The 21,242-nt window shown below is 35.9% G+C and overlaps 1 protein-coding gene across 1 annotated transcript in view; it reads left to right on the plus strand.

The window, feature by feature from the left end:
* The window catches only part of VPS37A (VPS37A subunit of ESCRT-I), a 38,532-nt gene that overhangs the window by 13,385 nt on the left and 3,905 nt on the right, over positions 1-21,242 (plus strand). Inside the window, exons 3-10 of the mRNA XM_004277174.4 lie at positions 1,388-1,502; positions 2,048-2,148; positions 12,687-12,912; positions 14,372-14,442; positions 17,006-17,133; positions 17,214-17,272; positions 17,351-17,419; positions 21,019-21,162. Coding sequence (XP_004277222.1) covers positions 1,388-1,502; positions 2,048-2,148; positions 12,687-12,912; positions 14,372-14,442; positions 17,006-17,133; positions 17,214-17,272; positions 17,351-17,419; positions 21,019-21,162 — 913 coding nt within the window. The remainder of the gene's footprint in view (positions 1-1,387; positions 1,503-2,047; positions 2,149-12,686; positions 12,913-14,371; positions 14,443-17,005; positions 17,134-17,213; positions 17,273-17,350; positions 17,420-21,018; positions 21,163-21,242) is intronic.

Below are 21,242 nucleotides of genomic sequence, written 5' to 3' on the forward strand. Positions count from 1 at the left end.
ATAAAGAGGAAAGGTTGGACAAAGTGATTGCTGAAGTACTCATTTAGCCTTAAGTGCAGTTATTAGTCTTTAGCATGAAAGAATTAAGTTATTACCTCAGATTGCATCAGGTGGCTAGCCACTAGAGTGAGTGTTTGGGTGAGGTAAAAAGGCACTTAACTTGAAGATAGGAACCATACTTGTTCATCGTCCTATCCTCATTGCCTAGCATGGTGCCTGCACATAGGAGGCCTTGTTAAATCCTAGTTGAATGAGTGGATTAAAGCATGACTATGTAACAGTGACAACCATTATGCTGTGTTATCTTGATATATGGGAGTTTCTGAATCATCACAGCAGCCCTGCAAATTGGAACAAATAGGTAGTGAATAGTGTAGTGGGGAGAGAAACCCAGATTGGTTGGGGTCCAAAGGCCATACATTGCCTTTTTTTACCAAACTAGTTTAACATCTTCAACTATATAAATGAAGTAGTTTTATCTCTCATCACATGCCTTAGGTAGAGCTAAGTAGGAGAAGCCAACAAGGACCCAGTTTTCTTCTTGACAGTGTTGCCAACACATAGTTTTCTGAGCCAGAAGGGGAACAGAGTGGCAGTTTAAAGGGACATACTGGTCTGAGTTTTTAGAGATTTGGAAAACGGTTCTATGTCCAGTAAACTCTCACTTTTAAAGACTTTACTCCCTAATTTTAAATTTGTAGTAGCTCAAAAAAGGTTAAGGTTTTTACTCTTTTTATTTTTTGTATTGAGAATTTACTGTTATTTACTTGAAACCATGTGATTGACTTCAAAGTTGGGAGAGATATGTTAATTGAGACATTTAGAAGAGAGCCCTATAGAACCAAGGCATGATGACAGCTACACTGTTCCAATCCTAGCACTTCCCATTTTATCCACTCAACTCTTTAAAAAATTCAGCATGTAATGAAATAATTGTTGGCAGTATTTCAAAAGTAGGAAAGCCGTAAGAAAAGTATACGGCCGGAACCTGTGGTCCACTAAATAGCCAGACTGGGTTAAATTAGGGTTCACCTGATAAAAATGCCTGGTCTAATTTTAGCTGAGATTTTGGATAGTTTGGTATATTGTGTTTGAAAGCAATTAATTGGCGTGGTGTGAAGAATAGTCTATAATTCACGGTATCCTTATTCCACATTAAGAAGGTTTTACTATACTGAATTACTTTATAGTCTTGTTGCCAAAGTGTATCTTTTTGTATACTTTCAATCAACTCAACAAGCATAGTAGAGCACTAATTACTGAGTAATCCAAATGAAAGTATGAAAATTTTATTTGCTTTTAAGTAATTTTGTTTTAGGATTATGACTGTATAATATCACATTTGTTGTCTTTGTTTTTGTTTTTTAATCTGTTCTACCTTTACCAGATTGCTTCCTCCACAATTTCCTCAGGAAAAACCAGTGATCAGTGTTTATCCACCAATACGACATCACTTAGTGGATAAACAAGGAGTGTATGTTACCTCTCCATTAGTAAACAATGTATGTATATGGTGTAATTTATTTCAAAAATGTTCACTGTATTTAATAGATAATCCTGATTTGAAGGTTATTTGTTTTTCAGTGGTGAGGACCTGTTGATGTTAAGAACTTTGGTTCATAGTAGATCTTTTATAGTGGTTAGAAAGAGATAAAATTCAAATATGCCTTAAATTTCTTAGGATATATATACATAATATATATGTATATATATGATTGATTAATGTGAAGGACGGTAACTTAAATGTACTCAGTATTTACCTTTGAACCTTCAAATTATTGTCAATAGTGAAATGTGGAAGTATTTCAGCTCCATTATTGACTAAATAAACTTTTAACCTCATTTATGGTATTGATTCTATAAGAAAATATTGTAAGTTGTGGATTGCTGATATGTTCAATTGACATAATATCCTTTGCTTTTCATTTAATTCTTGACTTGCAAAAGTGGATTTAAGATTGAGTTTTACAGTTAAATTATCCTAATGAGACTTTATAATCTTTTTCTGAAGATGAATTTGATCACCGTGTATTACTGTTACTTTTAGTTTACAATGCACTCAGATCTTGGGAAAATTATTCAGAGTCTGTTGGATGAGTTTTGGAAGAATCCTCCAGCTTTAGCTCCTGCTTCAACAGCATTCCCATAGTAAGTATGTTTATATCGAAAGAGTTTGTATATACATTTATTTACTTTTGATCTAAGTAATCAAAATATAGTTTAAAAATTCAAATAATGTTAAAAGGCAATCCTCTGTTTTCCACATCCCCACCTTCACACACAGATACATTCATACTTTTCAGAGGCAACTGTGTTTTTCTTTTTTAAGCTGCTTCTCTAATATTTACCTTCATCTTTCTGAATAATGTATACATACTGCTATCTCTTGATTCTTTCATTTTAGATACTATCTATTGACTTCCTATTATGGATTGATGAGGATTTTATTTACCTTTCACAAACCTTCCTTTTCCCTCATCCTCTGAGAAATTTTTGATTTTTACTTAAACTCATGTTTGGTACTTTCATTACATTGACTCTCTGAATATTCCTTGCTGCTGAGCCTCGTACTTTATAATGATTATATTTCCCTGATGGTATAACTTTTTGCTTTTCTCCGGAGTTAATAATTACTCCATTTTTCCATTGGTTTTATTTTCTTTGATCTTTTTAATTTTCCACATCTTTTAGCAGCTCTGAAAAATACCTTTCAAATCATTTTTTCACATCATCAAACCTGTCAGGTAATCTCTAGGTTCTGGTATTTTCTCTTTGCAGACATTGCTCCATTTTCCCCCTCCATTCTGAATTAGTTACTCTACAACTGCTATAAAGCTGTCATCCTGGGATTTCCCTTTCCCACTCTCCTGTGTTGGAGTCTCCTTTTCCTGCATCCTAAGTTTTTTTCTTTCTCAGGCTATTTCCTAGTTTCTTGTATTACTGCCTCCCCATAGCTTCCTAAGTAACGGCATGTTCCAGTTACTAAGGATGAATAACAAGTTATCCTAAAACTTGTGGTTAAAATAATGACAACATTTATTTTCCTTGTGAATCTGCAATTTGGTTAGGGACTAATAGAGCTTGTTTGTGCTCCACCTTCTGCATCAGCTGGCATGGCTTAAAACAATGAACACATTTACTTTGCTCACTGATCTTTAATTCAGGAAGGGTTCATCAGGGAAAGCTCTTGTCTGCTCTACTCATCATCAGTGGGCTCTCATCAGAGGCCTTACCTGGGGAGGTCAACTAGAATACCTAGATGCAGCCTGGGCTTCCTTACATCATAATGGCTGGGCTCCTGGGGTAAACATCCTGAACAGTTATGAGAAAGTCATATTCGCCTTCTCTGACATAGCTACTGAAGTCATTCAGTTTGTTCTGCTTCATTCTGCTTCTGCTTCATTCAGTTTGTTGAGGCAATCAAGAAGTTCTGATCAGATTCAAGGGGAAGAAAACAGGCTCTTCCTCTTCATGGTGGAGTGGCAAGGTTCTAGAAGAGTATATGGGACCAGAAATAGTGCTGTGGCCACGTTTGGAAAATACAATATGCCACAAGGTGCTTGGAAGAATAATTTTGAGACTTTTTTTTTTTTTACCTGCAAATGTCTTTAATATACCCTCACACTTAAAAGTTGGTAGAGTTCAAATTCTATGTTGAAGTGGTTTTCCACTGAGAATTTTGAAGGCATTCCTCTATTGTCTATACATAGGCTTCTGTTGCCAAGATGTCCAGTGCCATTTTGATTTCTGATCCTTTGTAATGTTTATTTATTTATTTATTTATTTATTTTTGGCTGCGTTGGGTCTTCATTGCTGCACGCAGGCTTTCTCTAGTTGCGGTGAGCGGGGGTTACTCTTCGTTGCAGTGCGCGGGTTTCTCATTGCAGTGGCTTCTCTTGTTGTGGCGCACGGGCTCTAGGCGCACGGGCTCCAGTAGTTGTGGTGCATGGGCTCAGTTGTGGCTCACAGGCTCTAGAGTGCAGGCTCCGTAGTTGTGGAGCACGGGCTTAGTTGCTCCACGGCATGTGGGATCTTCCCAGACCAGGGCTTGAACCCGTGTCCCCTGTCTGCATTGGCAGGCAGATTCTTAACCACTGTGCCACAGGGAAGTCCCTGATCCTTTGTAACTTTTTATATCAGATATTCTGAAATTGCATGATGATACAACTTCATACAATCTTTACTTCCTTTTCCTGTAATATCTCTTGGCTTAGTTACCCAGTTCTACTTAATTTCCAAGAACTTTTTCTTGTTCAGAAGTCAGGTGGCATCTTTAACACTGCCTGGAAATCTGCTTAGGCTAGATTATCCCATTCATTGGGTGTATCAGCCCCAGCCATCATCTTTGCCCTCCTGTGTCTTTGTCCTGGAGTCATAAACCTCGCTGATATTCTTTATCTAAAGAATAATAAACTGTATTTCCTATCTTCTGTCAGGAAAGAGTTAAATATACCTCATTCACCTTATTTGAAGATATAAGCCAACAACTGTGATACAGTACACATTGTTAAAAAGCAAGTTTGATACATTTCTTAGATTATTTTATAGGTTGTACCCGGTATTGAGATTAAAATAAAGCTGACTGGTTCAAAATTATTAAGACTATTTCAAGGATAGTACAAATATTCCCTCACATTGAACATATTCTTTCTAAATAACTTATGTTATATTTACATACCTGCTAATAATATACCTTTACGTAAAAGTAAAGCTTTAAGATAAAGGTGAACCATACTTTGAAATAAACAAACTTTTTAGAGAACTTTTTTAAACTTAATTTTTTCAATCATATATTCACTTGGCTCAAAAATTTTAAAACTGTAAAAGGGTATGGGGCGAAAAGTCTCCTTCCACCTTTTCCCTTGCAGTTTACTTTTTCTTCTTATTGGTATCCAGAGTTTTTCATTTGGGTGCACATGCATAGAATTCCTGAGATATTTTATGCATATACAAGGAAATATGTACACATAGTATTATTCCCTCTTTTTTCACACAAATGGTAGCAAACTATTCCCTTGCCCTTTTTTTTTTTCCCCTCACTAAATGGTATGGTTCAGAGAGCTTTCCATGTTGGTTACTAAAGCATTTCCTCATTCTTTATGACCACAAAGTACTTGTTTTATGGATATAGCATAAGTTAACAAAACTCCTATTAATGGACATTTTTGTTGTTTCCAATCTTTCCTGAAAGGCCCATCCTTCTTTGCCCTCAGTGATGCAGTGAATAACATTAAAAGTAATATTTTACCCAAGTGTAAGTTTATTTGTTAGATACAGTCTCAAAGTGGTATACATGTTTGTAATTTTGACTAATACTGCAGGATTGCCCTACAGAGTAAGTTATACCAATTTCTACTCCTGTACGCGATGCTTATTCCCTTTGCTGACATAGTAAACTATCAAAATGGATCTTTGCTAATTTATAAGCGGAAAATGTGTTAGTATAACTTTATTTGTATTTATCTTACAGTGAAGTTGACAGTTTTTTCCTATGATTTAGAGATTTTTTTTTCCTTTCCTTGAACCTGTGTATTCTGTCCTATTCTCCATTTTGCTATTGGGTTGTTAGTTAGTCTTTTATTAATTTGGAGAAATTCTTTATATATTAGAGAAATTATCCATTTTCCTATGACATGTTTCAGATGTTTTCCCCCAATTTGTTATTTGTCTTTATTTATAATGGACTTTGTCATGTAGAGGGTTTTTTTTGTTGTTTTGTTTTTTATGTCATGGGATTTATCATTATTTTGTCTTATGACTTTTGAATTTGGGATCACAGAAAGTCCTTTACCACCCCCAGTTTTTAATTTCCCAGTGATTTCTTCCAGTTCTTTTAAGATTTTTTTAAAAATCCAAAAACCATTTTAAATTTGATACATTTGGTTTTTATTTTATTATAGATATGAGGGCTTGGCTCCAATTTAATTTTTTCCAGATGTCCCAATGCTATTTATTGACCAATCTTTTTTTTTTTTTTTTAACTAATTTGAGATTCTTTTTATTATATCTTAATTGCCATATATCTTTGGGATTTTTCTGGATTTTGTATTCAGTTCCATTGATCTACCTATCCATTGCCAGTGTTATGCTTTTAAAAAGTTTTGTGGTTTTTTATTTTTAATTATTAAGGTTTTCTAATGTGTTTTGCTATATGGCAGGGTTAATCTCTCTTTACCCTCATTTTTCAGGTACTTTTCTCTATTTTCTTATTTATTTTTCCATATTAGCTTTAGTATTATAATTTCAAAATCTGTGATAAATGTTTTCTTCCAACACAATTCCAATTTATGTTAACTTATTATGTCATTAAATATGACATTAAATTATGTCATGAAACAATAGCACTCCCGTTTAAAAAAATTGTTTAAGCTTGATATATTATGGAACATTTCAGTACTCTGATACCCATTTTTTTTTTCCAACACCACCAAGTAATTCTCCAGTTCTCACCAGACACTTGACTGTTTCCTACGAATTTAACTTAATTCTGATGCTATCCCCCGGGAGGTGGCGTCAGATCCCACAAATTAGGGGCTCAGTCTCACAGGCTGCTGCATTTCACATACCAATTGAAAATGTATAGTTACCTGTGCTATAAATCACAGGTTCCCATGACCTCCACCTCAGGTTTGAGTAATTTGTTAAGTGGCTCATGGAACTCCAAAATAAATTTACTTATGTTTACTAGTTGATTATAAAGGATACAGATGAATAGCCAGGTGAAGAGGTACCTAGGGCAGGGCAAGGTCTAGGAGAGCCGCAAGCACAGGAGCTTTTGTCCCCATGAACTGGGGTGCACCACCCTCCTGCCATATGGATACATTCATCAACAAGAAGCTTGTCAAATCTTACTGTTCAAGGGTTTTTTAGAGCTTATTCAGCAGCCCCCGTCTTCCCTGAGATCGATGGGTGGGGCTGAAATTTCCAACTTTCTGTCAGTTGGTCTTTTTGGTGACCAACCCTGTCCTCAGACTATATAGGGACTCAGCCTAAGTCACCTCATTAGCATAAACTCAGATGTTACAAATAACAAAAAAGGGTCCTGTCATTTAGGAACTTACCAGGATTTTAGGAGCACTTTGTCTAGAACCTGGTCAAAGACAAATATGTTTCTTATTATACCACAAATACAAAGTAAAGTATTTAGTATTCTATTTTTTTAAAAAGTCTTTTAATCTTTCATACAAGAGTGACTGACCCATTTAAACTTAACTATATTAATTTAAGTATTGGTATTTAGATAATTCTCATCTGCATTTTGGCCTAAATTACACTAATTATTTTAGAGTATGGTTCTCTTTGAACTGCTCTAAAAGGAAAAAAAAGTTAAATGTAAAATATCTTTTTTAGGTATAATTGACATGTAACGTGTACAACAGAATGATCAATAGTAATTTATATTACAAAGTGATCACCATGATAAGTCTAGTTAACACCCATCGCCATACATAGTTACAAAATTTTTTCTTGTGATGAGAATGTTTAAGATTTACTCTTAGCAGCTTTCAAATATGTAGTATAGTATTATTAACCATAATGATGCTGTATATTACCTCCCCATGACTTATTTATTTTATAACTGAAAGTCTGTACCTTTTGACCATGTTCACACATTTTGCCTACTGCTGCCCATCACCTGCCTCTGGCAAACACCAATCTCTTTTCTGTATTTATGAACTCAGTGTTTTTTGTTTTTGTTTTTCATTTTTAAATTCTACACATAAATGAGAGCATATGGTATTTGCCTTTCTCTGTCTGACATATTTCACATAGCATAATACCCTCAGGGTACATCCATATTGTTTTGAATGGCAAGATTTTCTTTGTTTTTATGGCTGAATAATATTTCGGTGTATATATACACCACCTTTTCTTTAATCATCTACTGATGGACACTAGGTTGTTTCCATCTCTTGTCTATTGTAAATAATGCTGCAATGAACATAGGGGAGCAGACATCTTTTCGAGTTAGTGTCTTCATTTTCTTCACATAAATACCCAGAAGTGGAATTGCTGGAGCATATGGTAGTTCTGTTTTGACGAGCCTCCATCCTGTTTTCCATAGTGGCTGTACCAATTTACATTTCTACCAGCAGTGTACAAGCATTCACTTTTCTCCATAGCCTCACCAATGCTTGGTATTTCTTATCTTTTTGATAATAGTCATTCCAACAAGTTTGATAGTTAGTAATCTAATTATCAAAGAATTAGCATCTTTTCTTGTACCTGTTGGCCATCTGTATGTCTTCTTTGGAAAAATGTCTATTCAGATTCCCATTTTTAAATCAGATTATTTGTTTTTTTGCTGTTGAGTTGTATGGGTTCTTTATATATTTTGGATATTAATCCCTTGTCAGATAGATGGTTTGCAAATATTTTCTCCCATTCCGTAGGTTACGTTTTCATTTTGTTGATGGTTTCCTTTGCTGTGCAGAAGCTTTTTAGTTTGATGTAGTCCCATTTGTTTAGTTTTGTAAGTGAGGTATTAAAGTCCCCTATTTTTTTAAAAAATAAATGTATGTATGTATTTATTTCTGGCCACATTGGGTCTTTGTTGCAGTGTGTGGGCTTCTCATTGCAGTGGCTTCTGTTGCGGAGTACGGGCTCTAGGCACGCAGGCTTCAGTAATTGTGGCATGTGGGCTCTAGAGCACAGGCTCAGTAGTTGTGGCGCACAGGCCTAGTTGCTCCTCGGCATGTGAGATCTTCCCGGATCAGGGATCGAACCCATGTCCCCTGCACTGGCAGGCAGATTCTTAACCGCTGCACCACCAGGGAAGTCCCAAGTCCCCTATTCTTATTTTATTGCTCTCTATTTATCCTTTTAGGTCTGTTTATATTTGCTTTGTATATTTAGGTGCTCCTCTCTTGGGTGCATAAATATTTATAATTGTTATATCCTCTTGTTGGATTGACCCCTTTACCATTATGTAGCGCTCTTCTTTGTCTCTTATTACAGTCTTTGTTTTAAAGTCTGTTTTGTCTGATATAAGTATAGCTACCCCAGCTTTCTTTTGGTTTCTATTTGCATGTAATATCAGCATAAAGAAGTCCCTTTAACATTTCTTGTAAGGTCGGTTTAGTGGTGATAACTCCTTTAGCTTTTGCTTGTCTGGAAAACTCTACCTCTGCTTCAATTCTGAATGAGAACTTTGCTATGTAGAGTATTCTTGAAAGTGTTTTTCTTTTGGTACTCTAAAAATGTCATTCCCCTGCCTTCTGGCCTGCAAAGTTTCAGCTGAAAAATCTGCTGGTAGTTTTATGGGGGTTCCCTTGTACTTAACAAGTTGTTTTTCTCTTGCTGCTTTTAAGATCCTTGCCTTTTCTTTAACTTTTGACATTTTAATTAAAATGTGTCTTGGGGCTCCCCTGGTGGCACAGTGGTTAAGAGTCCACCTGCCGATGCAGGGGACACAGGTTCGTGCCCTGGTCCAGGAGGATCCCACATGCCGCAGAGCGGCTGGGCCCGTGAGCCATGGCCACTGAGCCTGCGCGTCCGGAGCCTGTGCTCCGCAATGGGAGAGGCCATGACAGTGAGAGGCCCACGTGTCGCAAAAAAAAAAAAATGTGTCTTGGTTCATCTTGTTTGGGACTTCCTGGCTTTCCTGGGTCTGGATGCCAGTTTCCTTCCCTAGGTTAGAGAAGTTTTCAGCCATTATTTCTTCAGATAAGTTTTCTGCCCCTTTCTCTGTTTTCTTCTCCTGCTGGTACCCCTATAATACAAACCATAAGTTCCTTAAGCTATCTTCACTTTTTTCCCTTTTTTTTCTCTGCTCTGATTTTGTGAGTTCCACTGCTCTGTCTTGAGTTCACTGATCATTTCTTCTGGCTGATGACTGTGACATCCTTTGTTTACTGATATGGCAGGAAATATTCCATTTCTCACTCTGCTTTATCCAGTCTGCTATTGAATCCCTCTATAGTATATTTTTCAGTTCAGTTGTTGTATTCTCCAGCTTTGGTTCTTTCTTGTATTTTCTTTCTCTTTGTTGAGGTTCTTTCTGTGTTCAGGGAGCATTTTTATGACCTTTACTCTGAACTCTTTATCAGGTAAATTATGTATCTTCATTTCATTTCATTAAGGTTTTTTTTTCTGAGGTTTTATCCTGTACTTTTATTTGGAACATATTTCTTTGTTTCTTCTTTTTGCTTGACTCTGTGTAAGATAAAACAGTTACCTCTCCCAGTTTTGAGGACGGGACAAGGAGATGAACCTTATCATTCAACCTTACCCTGGCTCTTGACTGTCTCTCAAGCCTTTGTGATTGTCCAAGCAACCTATTATTTTTTTAATAGCTCCCAGGAATTAAGGGTGTGTCAAGACCTGTCATTGCCCCACAGGGGAGGATATCCATACCTAGATTTAGGCTGATTGGAAGCAAGACCCTCAGGTGGCAGCTTTTAATGTATGCAAATATATACAGTTCTGTGGGACCACAAGCTTATTAAGTCCTGCTAGCCACCTGAGCCAGGTGATGAGAATGAAAACATGGTGTCCATTGGCCTCTGTTCCCTGAAGGCACTTCCGTAGGCCTTCACATGCATGGATTCCAAGCCTGAAGCCCACCCCTCAGACTGAAGCTTCAGGATAAGCAAATAGGCCTGTTTCACATTAAGACTGTGGGTGTGTTTAAGTGTGCTATCTGCAGTGCCCTGGTGTGGTAGCCTGCCAAGAACTGTCTACAACTGTTACAGTCTCATGGGACCCAGGAATGTCAGCCCCCCTGGCCACCAGAGCCAGGTAAGTAAGGGGCATTCCCTGGTTGGCAGCCACAAAAACCAGAGCACCAAATACAAAACTGGGACACCAAACACACGTAAGATCTCCCCTGCAAGACGTGCTGGCGTTCCGGAACATGCAGGGGAGAGCACAAAGATAGTAGAGCCCGCCCTCCGGAGTCTATGGAAGGATTACATTCAGTCCTTAGAGTTGTGTTTAATTAGAAGCCTGCCCCTCAGGCTATAGCTATGATAATAAGCTAATAGGCCTCTTTCAGCAGAAAGACTGAGCTCCTGTTGTCTCATGCTGTTCCCCTGGGGGGGTAGCTGATTAAGAACTTGTTCTCCATTTCTGTGAGTGTGAGCCCCGCTGGCTGTCAGATTCAGACAATGTTGTGTCCTCTGGTTGCCACTGCAAAAACAAGGGTATAAGCTCCTTTCTCTAAGATACTGGTGAGCTGGAGTGAGGCAGAGGGAGAGTGTGGAGATGACGTCCACTGGCCTCCATTCCCTGAGAGCATCTCCGTGGGTGCCTCGATGTCAAAGCCCCTGGACAAGCACATAGGCCTCTTTCACAGAAAGACTGGGGGTTGCTTCTGTCTGCTGTCTATGCAGTGTCCTGGGGGGTCATAGTCTACCAAGAACCTTCTCTCTGATGGTTACAATCCTGAGGGACCCAGGAACATTAGCCTGCCTGGCATCCAGAGTCAAGCAATCAAGGGATGTTCCTTGGGCAGGAGCTGCAGAAACCAGAGCACCAGATGCATATAGGAGCTCCCTCTGGGTGGTACTGGGTCTCTGGAGCACAGCAGATGGGAAACAAGATGTCGCTCACCAGCCACCATCCCCAGAAAGTATCCCAGCGGACCCCTAGATGTGTGTTAAGTTAGATGCCTGCTGCCTGGAGCTGACGCTTTAAGATTGGCAAGTGAGCCTCTTTCACATTAAGTCAGGTCCTCTTCTGCATTTGGCCCTGAGGCAGGGGAGTCCAAGAGTACGAGCCCTGTAAGAATTGTTTCTTAGTTCGCGTCTCGGGGACATGAGCTCTTTTGGCCTTCAGAGCTCGATGTTTTGGGGGCTTGTCTCTCAGGTTCAAACTCAACCCTTAACTCCCCAGGGAAAAGCTCTGGGTTTTGAGTTTTCTCCAGCTTGTGGGTTGTCCTGCTGAGGGTGGGGTTTATGGTGAGATTGTGTCTCAGCTTCTCCTACCAGCTTAGATGTCATTTTCTTCTTGTTTGCCCAACGTGTAGGAGCTGCTCAGCTAGTTTTTAGGGTTTTTTTCAGAGGAAATTGTTCCCTATGTAGCTGTTGATTCAGTATTTCTGTGGGAGAAGGTGAATTCAGGATCTTCCTATGTCACCATCTTGATCCAGAACCCAATATTTATTACCTTGCAAAAATAAATTATTTTCTGATTATATCTTGAGTACATACTGCTGTGCCGCTTTTTCTAATATATACATAGTTTTTATATGCATCTTTTTTATGTTTTAACATTTTTAGCAGCTCATCTATATATTTAATTTTTCTTTGAAATTTTCCAGAAAAGCAGTCTTGACTTGCAGTCAGATTTTGCCAGATATAATGAAAGCTATGAATTTATTCAAGCTACACTTGAATACATTTCCTGGACTTAAATGTTCTCCATTTCTTCTATGAAGATACTCATTGATGCCAACAGAAAGGCCATATTTGAGTTTTGAGCATTCTGTTCATTTCCAGTGTGACCAGTTGAATTGTATATTTTCTAAAACATTTTTCTTTTTCATGGAAAGAAACGAAAATTTTCTCTTGAGGGGTGTTCATATTTTATCAATTTATATGATATCTGATTCACTTATATAATTATAATAACTAATGGCACCTGCCATCTGTACTGCATAACCACTGTTATTTAGAACAATTTAGGAATACTTTTACCAACTTACCCCTAAAATCTAACCTCATGTTTTTCGTCTTTCTCTTTAGCCTGTACAGTAAAGCGGGTGGGACGCCTCCTTGTGCTTCTCCGGGTTTTCCATTTCTTCCTCCATATCCCCCACAAGAAGCTACCAGGACTGTCAGTTCTTTATCTGTTGCTGACACTGTTTCTTCTTCAGCGACAAGTCATACAGCAGCCAAACCTGCTGCTCCTTCATTTGGTGTCCTTTCAAATCTGCCACTGCCTGTTCCCACAACAGACACTTCAGCACCGGTTGGTATCAGATATCTGTAGTTTGTACCCTTGAAATATTCAGTCAACAAACATTATATCTCTCCAGTGTGCCAGCCACCATGGCACAAAAGATAAAAAGATTAAATCACATTTTCAACTTAAGTAACAATTTCAAAGAGGTAACCAGCAAATAATTAAATAATTGTAAGTAGAAGAGATAGTCTAGAGCTATGGCAAAGACACAGTTAAGGGAATAGTCAGTGCTCCCAGGGACCATCGTAGAGCTAGAAAGATAACTTTATAAAAGATGCAATTCTTTTTCTTAAACCACTTTATCCTTGGTGCCTCAAAGCATGCCTGATGCATATAGTAGGTGCTCATTCAAAATGAGGCAGATGAATGAATGGATTCACACTTGGGGCCAAATTTTGATAGATGGTAATGAATTTGCCAGGATGATAAGGGGTCACATAAGGCAATTCTGTGAAGAGGCAACAGCATTGACAAAGATTTGGGAGCATAAACCAGATGGCATATTTGTGAAGCTGCCTGTTATAGAGCCCTCTGGTTGTCATGTAGGACACAGGCAAAGATAAGAGAAGGATCGTATAGGAGAAGCATGTATCAGCTTATGGAGGGTCTGCTCTAGCATACTGAGGACTTTTAATTCAGTGTCTCATTCGTGTAAAAAATTGTGTGTTCTTAAGTTAAGCTGGTATCTGCTGCCATGTGGGACGTTACTGAGGGAGAGACTGTGCATTAAACATATTAAAGGGATTTTAAAACCTTCATTTTTAACCCTTAGTGAATATCACCCATAGTAATACTCAAATATTAAAAAATTATCATAATCAACTTTACTAATTTCAGTGTTTGTAATAATTTAGAATATAGACCCATTAGAATATAGACCCAAGTGGACTTCATTTTTCCAAAACCTTTCATCATTGTATTAATGAATATTATGAACAAATTATAATTAGTATAAATAAAATTACAAGAGAACTTTTCATGGGTCCTTGATTTTAAAATGTCATCTATATTCAAACAATGTATACTCTATTCCTTATCTACCCTACTCTCTCATGGAACTTAGGTAACTATTCAGATTTTTGCCAACTTACTAATTTTTCTATACTTAATGCCTTTCACTTTGAGACAAACATTCATATACATCAATGAAACCCAGAGATAATTCTCCACATATGTCACAGATACACTTAGGAGATTTATTTTACAACCGTATACTTGTCCAAGGGCTAAACACAGGTACTCACGTGATCCCCATTAAAAAAAAAAAAGTAACCCTATATGTATGAAGATACACTGAAAAAACAGTGAAGAAAGAAGGGGAGGGTAAGGACAATGTGAAGTGCAAAGATTAAGTGTGATAATGAAAACAGTTATGGGACGCAGTACATTAAAAATTACTTTTATAACCAAATAGGAGCAGTCAAAAAGATGGCTGAAATTTAACACCATTTCACACTCTCTTTAGATAAGCCAAAATGGTTTTGGTTACAAGATGCCTGATATCCCTGATGTATTTCCAGAACTCTCAGAACTAAGGTAAAAAAACTAGGAGAGTAACATTGGTGTTTGTTGTCTATTTAATTTGTAAATAGAAACCACATCATCATTTTCATATCCATATTAAGTTAAAAAAACCTTTTAAGTCATCACTCTTCCTATATTGTGGTTGTCTTAGTGGGAAAGTTCTATGAATCAGTTGTATGTCTTGTAGGTTATATTTATTGAGTTACTGGTCTGTGAGAAATCCTACAGTTAAAAAAGGTTTAGCTTTATTTGATACAGTGTTTTACAGTCACTTGCAGGAAGTGGTGATGTGTTATTCTCTGCTAATAATTAATGAAGTTTACATGCAGCCACGTACACATTAAAGCAGTCATACACGGAGTAATGCTTGCAGCAACCCGTGAAGGTAGGGGCTGTTATTGTTGCCGTGTTATAGAGCATTCTCCTCCTCCTCTCCTTTCTTCCTTCCCTTTAAAAACATTATTACGAAAACGTCAAAAATACAAAAAGGTGAACCTCTTTGCCATCTTCCAGCTTTTTTCAGAAGTATGGGTATAGGTCAGGATTATTTTAAACCAAATCCCAAATATTCTGTTATTTTTACCTATAAGTTCTTCACTAAATTTCTCCACCAGGTAAAGACCTTTTCTTTGCCATAATCCCAATCCACATCATCATCATACCTCACAATATGAATGCTCATTCTTTAATTCTTTGATATTATCTTATTTCCCCAGGGTCTTAATAATTAAATCTTTTGGTTGGTAGTTTATTTGAATCAGGGTTCAAAATAATATCTACCTATTGCATTTGAATACTGTTATCTTTTATAGTTCTTTTAATCATGAACCATTTCTCCCACGTTTATTAATATGTATGTACATATACACAAACATATACACACATGCATGCATACATATATATACATACACATATAAACACATATAGAGTAAATTATACACATATTATTAAATATTTATGTAAGAAACTGGTTATTTGTCCTATAGAATTTCCCATACCCTGTTGTTGCCTGATTGCATCCTTGTGGTTCCATTGAGGGTGTTCCTCTGTTTCTCATATTTCCTTCTACTGGTGGCTAGATAACAGAGTTTTGATTAGATGTAGGTTCAATTTTTTTTATCAAATCATTACATTGTACACCTTAAACTTAGACAATGTCTCAAGAAAACTGGGGGAAAAAATTTAGGTTTAATTCTTTTGGCAAGAATATTTACATCATAGTTAGTGCATATTTCCTATTACATCACATACGGCAGCAGTGATGTCTGGTTGCCTTATTTTTAGTGACATTAGGATTGAAACAGGTTGAAACACTTGAAATCACTGACTGTGCAATATTTCATTAAGGATTGCAAATGTGATTTCCTACTGCCAGAATTAGCCAGAAGTCTATGAAGACTTTCCTTCATAGAAAAGGAAAGTTTAGTTATATTGAAATGTACTTCATACAGAAAGACAAGATGTATGCTTGATTTTTTCCTCTTAATTTATTGATTTTGAGAATAATGAGTTGATGCATAAGCTAGCTGCAAAAGTTCTGATAGGTGAGGTTTTTTTTGTTTTTTTATAGTTGTTTTTGAGTTGTTATAAACTCATAAATTAAAAAAGAAATTTGTGTTTCAGTCCATTTCAAACATTATTCTTTTTGCTGCTTAAACAGTTCTATCTTTAGTCAATAGGAAATTCTGGCAAAACAAAGATGTCATGGGCTCAACATGAACATTTTTTTTTCCCTGACCTGAAGCCAGCCATTTCTCTGAAAGGCACTTGTTCTTTTTCAAAATAACAATACTAATAAAATAACAATATCAGTAGTGATTATTGAAAGCAGGATAAGTTTTTATTTGTTTTGTTTTTTACACTTCTTTTGTCTTTAGCATATAGCACACCAGAGATGTACAGCCAAATACTATTTTTTAAAGTCTTTTCAGTAAAATTTCTCTGGATGATTATATAACTTAGGGGAAAAAAAACAGGTTCATTTATTTCCATTTGCTTTGAATTTTAGAGACTGCTTTTTCTTTTTTAATTTTGTTTTTTAATTATATAATGCATTTATATGGATCTATATGTAGTCAAAACTGAAAGATAGGTTCAGAAAGGTTTCCCTCCCTCCCTATCCCACCCATCCAGTTCCCTCTTTCACTCTCTGGATATGATTTTTGTTCTGGGATTGGCCTTCCACGATTGCTTTTTAAAAACATTTTTATGACTATATGTACACAGACACATATACATGTATCATTTATTGTGACAGCCACATACCTATTAGGTAAATAGGCTCAGAGGTTAAAATTGGTAGATTATTAGGGCTGTTCATAAACCCTCGTCTTCATAGTCCTGTAGTGACTTGACACTGTACTGTATTTAGAGTGCTTTTTGTTCTATTGTGATTGATGTTTTATTTGCTTTTAAGGTTATAATTTGCCTTCTTCTGTGTCTATATAAAAATATATATGTCAAAAATTATTTAGAACTCTATCAGCTGAGTAAAACTGAAAAATGATGAATATTTATTATGGAAAAAAACTAGATGACTGATATTCATTAACATTTTTTTCTCTTGTGTTTCTAGTGTATCACAACTTACAGATATGAATGACCAAGAAGAGGTATTACTAGAACAATTTCTGACTTTGCCTCAACTAAAACAAATTATTACTGACAAGGATGACTTAATGAAAAGTATTGAGGAGCTAGCAAGTATGTCTTTCCTTACTTATTAAATTTCCTAAGAAAAATGTGATCCTTACCTAGCAATAAACTAAAAATTTATGTTACAGGAAAAAATCTCCTTTTGGAGCCCAGCTTGGAAGCCAAAAGGCAAACTGTTTTAGATAAGGTGAGTTAGTTATCATTTTTTAAGAAATCCATACAATTTTAAAATAGAATTAAATAGCATTTTAATTTTCTCTTTTAGTATGAATTACTTACACAAATGAAATCAACTTTTGAAAAGAAGATGCAAAGGCAGCATGAACTTAGCGAGGTAAGATTGTTTAGCTCTTTTCTTTTACCATAAGAATTTTTAATCTTAATGTGCATGTGCCACATTCTTAAATTCATTATTACCAGAAAGCATTTATTAGGTATCTGAGTTTATCTTATCTGTTTATAAGTCATGATAAACAGCTCTAAGTTACGCAGATGAACAGCTGTCAGTTATAAGCCATTGTAAATCAGTTGTGCTCATGCAAGGTCATTTGGTTCCAAAATAGAAAAATATAAAAAGCCCCATAAAGAACTCTTCTGGGAGAGTTATTATAAAGGCAGTTTAACTCTTCTAATAAAAGCTACCAAGAAAAATTTTAATTTTAGACTACTTGTAAGCCTATATACAAGTATCTTAAATGAAAAGTTAGCAATTTGAAAAATATAATATATAAAAAGTATAAAGTATAATTCACCACAAATAATAGATTTTATGCTAGAAATATGTGAAAAATCAAAAACTTCATAAAATTCAACCCATGTTCCTAAAAAAACAAATCTTTAAAAATAAAAAGGGCAAAAATCATTTAAAAAATTAAATGTCAATAACCCAATCATAATATTCTGTTTCCTTTAAAATCAGGAATTCTAGAAGGTAAAGCCAATTTAGTAAAACATAAAATAGAAATAAGACAACAGCAAAAAAAAAAATGATGGTAAAGGAGAATATAAATTTATAATCTTTTGCATTGCACTAAGCTATTTACATATATTGCCCATTATTCCACCCCAAACCCTATGAGGTAGATGTTGTTACTGTTTATCCATTTTGCAGATGAGGAAAGTGAGGCACATGGATATTAAATAACATCCCTGAGGTCATGTAAATAGAAAGTATCAGAGTCAGGAGTCACATGTAAGCAGTCCTCCCTCACTTAACTGGAAAATCTGACAGAGTCAACTAAAATACCTTTAGATGCTTATTAAAGCTTAGTAGATGCTGAAGAAGCTGTTCACAATAATCAGCATCATTCCTTAGACAAACTCTTAGTAAACTAAGATAAAATTAATTCCTTAATTTAATAAGGAAACCAACAGCAAACATCATACCTAATGACTCAACATTTCCAGGATCCCTTTAATGTTAGGAATGAGACAGTGATGCCCCAGTATCACTGCTATTTAACATTGCTTGGGAGGTTCTGGCCACTGTAAGAAGACAAGAAAAGGAAAGAGGTATAATGTAAAAGAAAAGATGAAACGGTTGTTAACCAAAACCAAACAAGTAAAAATCCTAGCAAATTGAGGTTTTCTTCTAGATATCTCGCAACTACCAGTGCAAAATGAAGTAGAAGAAAAAAACTCATTTACAATATAAACAAAACTGTAAAAAATTTAGAACTGAACCCAATGAAGTAAGTTAGGAAACTTTACTGAATGACACAAAAGAAGACTTGAAGAAATAGAGTAACAGAATATTCATGGACTGAAAGATACAGTATTATAAAGATTTCATTCTTCCCAAAATAACTTAAAAATCTTCTATACTTCCAATCAAAATCCCAAGAGTATTTTTTTTAATTTAAACAGATTTATTCTAAAGTTCTTCTGAAAAACTAAACAGGTTAAACTAGTCAAGAAGAGCTTGAGCAAAAAGAAACCCTTTCCCAATACCAACATATACTATAAAAACTCTTTATTTAAAACAGTAGAGTAGCCTTGTAGGAAGCAAAAAATAGTTCTATGGAACAGATTCTGCAGTTCAGAAACAGACATATACATGAGTAATTGGTTAGAAAAAAATGAGAATTTAATAAAGGCAGTCCATTTAGAAAAAAGTTAGATCCCTATATCATAGCATACACAGAAGGATACTCTAGATAGAGTAACTATTTAGGTGGAAACCATAAAATTATGAGAGACAACTATCGCTAGAGTTTTTTTTTTAGGATTATGATGGGAAAATCCTTTCTAAGCATTATGACAATAGGCAGAAGCGTAAAATAAAAAACTGATGATTTAAGCTATATATAAATTTAAACTTTGTATACATTGAAGATCATAAAATCAAAAGTGAAGTAAAGGGGACAAATATTTGTAGCAGATATAACAAATATTAATGCCAATGGTCCATAAAGAAACCTTACATACAGGCAAAGGGAAGAACAGGAAACTCACAAAAGGAGAAATATGAAGGTCCAATAAACATTCTGATATAGCAATTATTCTGACTTCTTGAAATGTTTAAAAAAATCCTTGATTCCTAGGATTGTCTCTATAGATGTGCTCACTCAGAATCTCTGAAGATGATGACTCTTCTATACTGTAAAGTATGGAAACCACTTCACTAGACTGTTGGTGCCATTAGTGCAGGAACCTGTCCTGTTTTTTTTCCCCCTGTATACCCAATACCTTGGTCGAGTGCTTGGCACATGGTACATACTCAGTAAATATTTAATGAGTAAGTAAATGGAAACATTTGAAAAGATGCTTAACCTTACACTAATAAGCAAAATTACATTGTGTGAGCGAGACTTGTAAGGATAGATAACCAGTGTAGGTAAAGGTGATTAAAAATGGTGTATTTCTATATATACCTGTATGTGATGTATCACAATGAGATACCATCTCACACCCACTAGGACGACTATTAATAAAAACAGTTTTAGTTCCTACATTTAGATCTTTAATCCATTTTGAGTTAAATTTTGTGTATGAGGTAAGGTAAGGGTGCAACTTAATTCTGAACATGGATATCCAGTTTTCCTAGCAATAGTTGTCCAAGACTGTCCTTTCCCGATTGAATGGTCTTGGCACACTTTTGAAAATATTTGGCCATATGTATGAGTGTTCGTTATTTGATTGATCTATATGTCTCTTCTGATTGCCAGTACCATACTATTTTGATTACTGTAGCTTTATAGTAAGTTTTGAAATCAGTAAGTATGAATCCTCCAACTTTGTTCTTCTTTTTCAAGATCGTTTTGACTATTTGGGGGTCTCTTGAGATTCTCTGAATTTTAGGGTGAATTTTTCTATTTCTGCAAAAAATGCTGTTGACATTTTGATAAGGATTACATAGACTCTGGAGATCACTTTGGGTAGTATTGTCTTAACAGTATTAAGTCTTCTGATCCATGAACACAGGGTGTCTTTCTACTTATTTCTATTTATTTATGTCTTCTTTAATTTCTTTCAGCAATGTTTTGTAGTTTTCGGTGTCCTTCACCACTTTGGTTAAATTTAATCACCTTTGCCATATTCTGTTCATTAGAAGCAGGTCACTAGGTCCAGACCACACTCAAGGGGAGGGGATTATACAAGAGCAGGAATACCAGGAGAGGAGGATCATTGGGGATCATCTTAGAGGGTGCCTACCACAATGATCTGATTCCTAAATTCCCAAGAGAGGACAGTGATCTGCCCAGTTTCTCTCACTCAATAGCTTGCAGGCAATGCATTGGTTTCTATTGTGTTAGGTAGCCATCTCATATCTAAAAGGGTAAGGACTTAGATGGGACCAGATTTCCTCAAAAAGAAGCTTTGTAAGGCACATAATGAATTGCTTCTCCCTACCTCTACCTCTACTCCATTTTCCTTCCCTCTAAGGAGTTTTTCTGAGCATTAGAAACTAATATACTTGATTTTCTTTTTCAGAGCTGTAGTGCGAGTGCCCTACAGGCAAGATTGAAAGTAGCTGCACATGAAGCTGAGGAAGACTCTGATAATATTGCAGAAGATTTCTTGGAGGGAAAAACTGATATAGATGATTTTCTCAGTAGCTTCATGGAAAAGAGAACAGTATGTAATACTCTTCAGTTGAGGACAAGTGACAGCGTAATATCAAATAACTTATGTATATTCATGAGTAAAAAAAACCT

Source organism: Orcinus orca, chromosome 21 (assembly GCF_937001465.1).
Source record: "Orcinus orca chromosome 21, mOrcOrc1.1, whole genome shotgun sequence".
Taxonomy (NCBI): Eukaryota; Metazoa; Chordata; class Mammalia; order Artiodactyla; family Delphinidae; genus Orcinus; species Orcinus orca.